Source organism: Trichogramma pretiosum, unplaced genomic scaffold (assembly GCF_000599845.2).
Source record: "Trichogramma pretiosum strain Unisexual culture from Peru unplaced genomic scaffold, Tpre_2.0 scaffold117, whole genome shotgun sequence".
Classification (NCBI taxonomy): Eukaryota; Metazoa; Arthropoda; class Insecta; order Hymenoptera; family Trichogrammatidae; genus Trichogramma; species Trichogramma pretiosum.
The window spans coordinates 23282-30378 of record NW_019641395.1 but is presented as its reverse complement, the minus strand read 5'-3'; the positions used below and the strand labels follow the sequence as shown (position 1 = coordinate 30378).

The 7097-nt window shown below is 34.1% G+C and overlaps 2 protein-coding genes across 2 annotated transcripts; one reads left to right on the top strand and one right to left on the bottom strand.

Annotated features, from left to right (window-relative positions):
• Nucleotides 1–1552: 1552 nt before the first annotated feature.
• LOC106652706 (E3 SUMO-protein ligase NSE2-like) lies at nt 1553–2791 on the bottom strand. The gene is made up of 5 exons (XM_014371810.2): nt 2615–2791; nt 2340–2500; nt 2154–2247; nt 1889–2078; nt 1553–1813 (listed from the first exon to the last, which is right to left on the bottom strand). Exons 1-5 carry the CDS (start codon nt 2688–2690, stop codon nt 1714–1716), a joined length of 621 nt encoding a protein of 206 aa, XP_014227296.1. The 5' UTR covers nt 2691–2791; the 3' UTR covers nt 1553–1713.
• A 174-nt stretch (nt 2792–2965) lies between these two features.
• LOC106652707 lies at nt 2966–4274 on the top strand. Its single transcript, XM_014371811.2, has 4 exons — nt 2966–3073; nt 3194–3316; nt 3392–3518; nt 3590–4274. Exons 1-4 carry the CDS (start codon nt 3066–3068, stop codon nt 3875–3877), a joined length of 546 nt encoding a protein of 181 aa, XP_014227297.1. The 5' UTR covers nt 2966–3065; the 3' UTR covers nt 3878–4274.
• Nucleotides 4275–7097: the final 2823 nt, after the last annotated feature.

The following is a 7097-nucleotide window of genomic DNA, read 5'->3' as shown; positions in this document are numbered from 1 at the left end:
GTCTATTTTTTGATACTTTACATTGACAAATTTTCACATGATTCGGGTCACGATTGTCAGAGTAAATTTATGAATTAAAGACCATGTGCACCAATGATCGAAAGCGTCAAGACGACGATAGAACAGACGTAGAGTAGATTCGACGGCTTTGGTAGATTCGACGCCGATAAATCAATGCTCTCCTCTGCCTCTGTAAACAGGAGATACATTTAATCACGATATTGTAGTCATAATCATTTTTACGGATTGAAGAGTGTTGAGAACGAAATTAAGCTCAATCTACTCTTTTTCTCTCTTAAATATATAAAGTAGGGACCAAAATTATCACTCTCTCTTTCTTTGTGTGACGGACGTCATTCAAGCAGAATTCATCGAAAAATTTTACCCTCGCGAACATCGTTGAATTATGTATAATAGTTATATATCAATTTGAAAAATTAACTAAAATCGTGTATAACATAACATTTTAGACGAGATACCTGACGTCGCGACGTTTTGCCTCTCTTTCCAAATATTAAAATCTCAAATATACTATAGACATTTGGCAAATCGATTAACTTAAAACGAATAATATTATACACAAACCCTCTTTTTCTTCTTTATCATTATCATCATCTTTCTCGTCATCGTCTTTATTAGGGGATTCATTTTCGATCACGGAATCGTCATAATTAACTTTTTCCTCCTCCTCGGGAAATTGGTCTGCAGGTTCACCATAGTCTGCGTCACTATCATCGTAAAAGTCTTCGTCGTCGTCCTCATCCACGGTTTTCAAGAACTTTTTTTCTGTCGAAGGCGACTCGACGGCTTGCTCTGCAAAAACTTTCCCCCCATCTGCCTCGTAATAGTAGTCTTCATTAGCCAAGAGACGACGATTCAAGTGGTACTGAACTTGTTGATCTTGTTTGGGCTTCGAATGGTCATTGACTATGTTTTCTGAGAACAAATAATTTTTGACATTACACTAATAAATTCCAGCTTATCGAATTTATTTGACATAAATTTTACCCAGAACATTGGAATGTCTTATACTATCATTTTGATGGAGTGGGACCAACTTTCCTTCTGATAATAAATTGAAATCCAAAATTTTACTGATAAACTAAAATCAAGAAAATAATATCATTACGTATCAAGTAAGAGTAAGTTGTAGTTGGCGCTTACATTTAAATACTCTTCTTGACTGTAACTTGATAGATCTAATTCAGGATCTCCTACTTTTCTGAACCCTGAGTCATTACTGATACTATTATTAAAATCAATGCGTAAAATATCATTTGCAATAAATTCAAAACATGGAATTTTAATTAATAATATTAAAGACAATATTTTTATCAACATAGCCTAAATAATTTTAAACACTATTACACAACCTAACACAAGAATCTGACTGAAGTTGTTCAAGAAGTATGATTGTATATCATCTTTCAACTTGTTTCACTATACATGAAAAAATGACAACTAAGTTACAAATAAAATAATTATATTAATACAAACTGATTTTTTTTTTTTTTAACTACATTTTTATTATACATAAGAGTATAAGTCTTATCCAAATTAAAAGATTTACATCTTTACAACTTAACGCTTAATGTAATACTGTTCCTTAATATTTGAAAGTCTTTTAATCTTAAATTTGGCTTTAAGAAATAATCTAATTCAACAACAGAAAACTAGTTTTATAAAGAAAAAATTTTGAAACTCATGTATGTCTTAAGCTGGGTTTTGTTGCAAATATCTCTTTGTCACCATATCGGATACAAGATTTTCCATGAGAATTGGATTTTTGTTTATACATCCAATAACTGGGCACCTGAAGAGAATAATTCAAGTGAGTAAAAGAATTTCATCAAACCATAATTGAAAAATAATATTCAAAAATACATACTTGGTTTTGTTGTTTGCTTCAATCATAGACACTGCACTGGTGCGTTCATAAACATGACCACATACTTTATTTTTTACAGGATCAATCATCCGCTTTTTAGTAAATGGATCAATTATATTAATGTCATCTTGAGTGAATTCTATATCATCATCGCTTAAATTATTTGCTTTCGATTTGGTTCCATCAACACCTATATAATTGAAAATTGAATACTTAAAAATTTGAAAAATCGAATGCAATGATATATTTGTGATTGAGCACTTACTGCCAACGATTTCTTCAACCTGTCGTTTGAATTCAACAAAGTTAGAGTCCTCTTCTACGTTTGGAGTATACTTCAGCAGTTCTTTCTTTTTTTTCTGAAAAAAAAAAGAAGAAAAAATTCTTATTGAAATGCTAAATGTCAGTAAAAATAACAACTCAGAGCTGAAGATATAGTTAATTAACAAACCTGAAAGTTTTTCAATGACTTTTCCAAATCGCTCACATCATCGTCGTGCATTTGTCTTATTGTATCATTGATCTTTCTGATTTTATCTTCATGTCCGCAACTCTCTTTAACGACCTCGTCTAATTCAGCCAATATTCTATTGCGTTCGTCTTTGTTATCATCTGCAATTAAGGTAAGTTGAGAATTGAAAATGTAATTTGAAGGACATAATTTGAATACACATCAAAAATACGCTCGCGCACATAACCTGCACTTCGCAAATCTATAGAACCTACCGTAATAATTAATGATATTTTCAGCAGTTTTTAAGAAATTGTTAAACAATACGTCGCTATTATTTATAGCAACCATTTTGATGAGATAATTGCTGAACAGTAACAGAACAAAATTTAACGAATTTTTGACACAGAGAGACGCGCAAATTGTCAAGTAACTGCCGGTCGCCAGTCGACTATCGAAACAAGTGTCGACCAATGAAGGGATACCTATTTCATATGCACAGTTCAGTCGTTTTGTGTGTGTATGTACTGAGTGTCATCGACGTGTGTGTACTGTGTACTGTGTGTGTGTGTGTGTTTGCACTTTGCACTGTGCCGTGTGCGCACAGAACACAACATTGTAAGTGTGCGCGCACGAAACTTGGCTTTAACCTGCAAAAAAGTTTCTGCATGGTCCGGGTTCGGCAATTATTTGTTTTTGTTGTTATTAGATAGTGTTTAGTTCAAAATGTCACGGTAAGCACAATATAAAAATAAACGACAGTTTTGAATATTTCAAAAATTGCAATAGAAAATCGTATGTCGATTCGAAGATAATAATCAATTTATTGACTTTTTTCATTAATATGTTGACAGGCAAAAGTTGTTGAGGCCATTGCAGTGTCTTGTTAATCAAGTCAGAACTTATAAACATAATAGTACTCCTCAAATATGGAAAGAAGATGGTGTGAAGTATGGTTTAGTTACCTACTATCCCAGGTATGTGTCACTTGTATATTTTGTTGATGAATATTATGTACTGTTATGTAAAACACTAAAAACATCCTATTTCAGACATAAAAATCATGTTGATCCTCCTATTACACCAACTAAGTTATTCTTGATTGAAAGGGTCAAGCAATACAAAGGTATTCCATACTGGGAAAAACAGATCTTAAAAAATATTAACTTGCATGGAGAGGTAATTTAAAAACATTTTCTATTAATTTTTATCTGTTTCTGTTAATCTATATTCATTATTATTATCATTAGAAAAATACAAAACACTATGCAGTTGTAAAAAATACACCAGAAATGTGTTCTATGCTTTGGAAAATTAAGCATCTTATTAAAGTTACACCTTTGAATGCCCCGGATAAACTACCAGAGCCAGAATCAGTTAGTACTTACTTACATGAGAATGGAGATCTGTTAATTTTTCCAAAAGTGGATAAATCACGCTATGAAGCAACAATAGCATTCAAAAATGACCCCAAAAGAATGGATGGAGAAACTTTAGCAGAAGTTTTAAGGGATAAATGGGTGAATCCGATGGAGTAAAAATAGATTTAAAAACATCTGTGCCAGAGATAATGAATGACAATTTTATTCAAGTTCTTGAATGAAATTCCTGTTATTTTGTAGATATTTTGTTAAAGTGAAGTAAAGTATACAAAACAGAATTGAACAAATTAATATTTTATTCATACTTTCAGCCAAATGACCTTTTACAAACTACCAACAGTTATACTATAATCTCATTAAAATATTGAGTTCATCTTATCGAAGGAGCAAAGCATGAATTTCAATTGGAAGATGATTGTGCCGCTTTTGAGTCAGTCGTGCGGAACTAATGAATATCAAGTGACTTTTTTGTAATTAGATTACGTTTGCTATGCTCCTTGAAAGAACTATAATCAAATTAGTTTGACAATGGACAGAGTTACATAAACATACAAATTTCAATGACTTTTCAAGAAATCATCTTTTAATTTTCATTGTATTGACAGACACAATATTATTTTATTCCTACTATAATACAGAAAAGTATTGGACGTACGTGATTTTTAATCACTAGCTAATAGTTGCTTTATTAATTATTACCTCCTGTATGAGAAGTATAGAACAATTCTTTTAAAGAATTTCTAAAAAAAAAGGTAATTTTTCATTTACCAACAATTCAATTACTTTAGGCTAGTTTCAATTGTGCTAATCTATACAAAAATAGTTACGTTATTTGAAACAAAAGTTATCGTATTTATATAATAAATGCAGCTTTTTAATTGCAATCATGTAGAATTATTCAATTGTTAATAATTCAATATACGCATTATTAGTGTACTATTTTTTAATCTCAATTATTGCTGTAAAACTAAGTAGGCTTTTCGATATCTGTCAGTAAGTACTATTGGCACGCTAATTTCTAGAAAAATTTTCGATTCAAGTGTGTGACATTTTCCAACAATGTATTTTCATATGGACGTGATTACTCTCGTAGTAACAATGAATGGAAGTGTTTTTTTTTTATAACAATGAAAAGATCAACTCGAGTTACTTTATAACGCTTGTAAAATTTGAATCGAAAGCGAGTTCACAGAAGAATTAGATCAGTAGTGTAGTTTAAATGGACGTAATATAATAACTGCATATCATTTGCTCGCAGCGCAGATCCCTAATAAGGAGTTGGGTGCGTATACTCGACACCGGTACACACGCGATTCTCCTTACCGATCATGGCGTCCTATTTTTCCAACAATTGGCATCAATATTATCATTCTTATATATACATCTGTAGGGCGCGAGTTAATTAATTAATTAATTATTTGTTGTTCACCACTTTCGTATCGCACACCGTCATCGTAATATCGATGACTATTACGTAGGTACACTTTTTACGCAATTTTATAAATATTATTCTCGCTTCTTCGAAGTGTACAGGTAACTAGGATAAATTGTATTATTGATGTATTGTTGTATCATCTTTCGGTGGCTGCTTTTTATTGGTGAAAGTGCTTTTAGGGGGTCTTTTTTCTTTTTTTTTGCACTTTCTTTTTCATTTTTATTTGTCCCAACGGGTTTTCGCGGTGCTGCGTCTGCTGTTCATCGCTGTATTTCAGCTAGTAATAATGAAATGTATTCGCTTGAAAACATGTATTTTGATGGGAAATTTCCTCAGCTTTCGATTGAGATCATTTTATAAAAACTTAAAAATATGCTTTTTGAGATATTTAATTTTGAAAATTTATTTTTGAAATTTTCCTGTAAAAACTGAATTCTCCGAAAAATCTGAGTACACTATTCGAAAGCTGAGGAAATTTCCTATCGAAAGCATGTGCTACATATTTTTTTTAAGTGCGTTTAGGGGGTCTTACAGCGAGATAGAAATTAAGCGTTTTCGCCTAAAAGGGCCGTGTGGCCGCCGCGCAAGGACACTTGGGCTAAAACGCCTGATATATGTCCTCATTTTAATAAAATTTTTGGAATTATAACTTCATTTGGTATTTCCATTCGTGAAGTTTCAATAAAATTTTTTTATACACAATATTCTTTGGAAAACATAAACGCGCGCTTTCTCTGTGGGCCATTTGATGGCCGGGGAATTTTAATCCAACAACACACAGCTGTGTATGGTGTTTGTCACAAGATATTACTGCTTTTCACGTTGCTAGCTAGCATATTTTGACAGCTCGAAGATTATAAGTAAGAAGATTTGAAGCTAAGTATATAAAGGAGAAGAAAAAGGAAATGAAAAATAGAAATCATTCAAGTTTTAGCAGAAACATATACACAGCAACAGCTGAAGCTGTACTATAGCGAAGCGAGCCGTAGGTAGGAGTCGTGAGGCCGGGAACGGGGTAAGCGGAAGAAGGAGGGTAAAGGGAAGGGGCGACGGAGTGAGCAGCCGGGGGTGGCGGTGGTACCGCACGCTGGGAGGGTATATATCGCGTGCGCTTCTCCCTCTATATCTACCCACGTAGTCGTGTAGACATATATGCGTACGTATGCTATACGATAGCATTATACACAGCGAGCAGCAGAAGTAGCATAGAGAGAGAGAAAGAGAAAGAGAGAGAGAAAGCGCTTGGCGGCACGCGACTATGTTCTCTCGCTTCCATACCACTTGAATTCCCACTAGATGGGTGCGTTGGTCGATGGGCAGTGCGCAGCATCAAAGGCGGTATCGGCAACGGAGGAGCGGACGGGGGAAGGGGATCTAGGTCGGCGTAGTACAGTAGTAGCAGCGGCAGCAGTATGCGGGGGATCATCCTCTGTGCTGCCAGCAGCAACTATGACCCCCTCGTCCACCAGACACCACTTTCGCCACACGCGAATACCTGTATCTTTCTATAGCTATACTTGGGCCATGTGCGGCCAACTATATATAGCAGTACTGCGCGTACATACACAGGTATAGGTATACATATACACAGTATACTACACATTAATACCAAGTGGGGGAGAGAAAGTCTCCAGCGCTCGGCTATGCCTCTGTATATGTACATAGCTCGTTCTCTCTCCCTCCTTCTCTTTCATCGACAAAGCATATGAGCTTATATACACAGTACACGAATGAAATCATGCCATTAGCCGGTATTTTTTCCAGCTAAATAGACAATTAGCTTCCTTTCAGCCTCCGAACAAAATTATCTTATAAAAGGCCAATTTTTTTTTAAAATAATCTATTAAATTTTCTAAACTTCCCAGAAAGCTTATTTACAGGATGTCATATGCTTAGAGAGCATTAGCTTTATACACAACATGTCAGAGTGTGAAATATTCT

Coding starts and splice junctions, on each gene's coding strand:
- LOC106652706 (XM_014371810.2), bottom strand. CDS start 2,690: ATGGTTGCTATAAATAATAGCGACGTATTGTTTAACAATTTCTTAAAA. Junction 2,501..2,614: donor AAATATCATTAATTATTACG/GTAGGTTCTATA, acceptor CCTTAATTGCAG/ATGATAACAAAGACGAACGC. Junction 1,814..1,888: donor GAAGCAAACAACAAAACCAA/GTATGTATTTTT, acceptor TATTCTCTTCAG/GTGCCCAGTTATTGGATGTA.
- LOC106652707 (XM_014371811.2), top strand. Junction 3,317..3,391: donor TTAGTTACCTACTATCCCAG/GTATGTGTCACT, acceptor ATCCTATTTCAG/ACATAAAAATCATGTTGATC. Junction 3,519..3,589: donor ATATTAACTTGCATGGAGAG/GTAATTTAAAAA, acceptor TATTATCATTAG/AAAAATACAAAACACTATGC.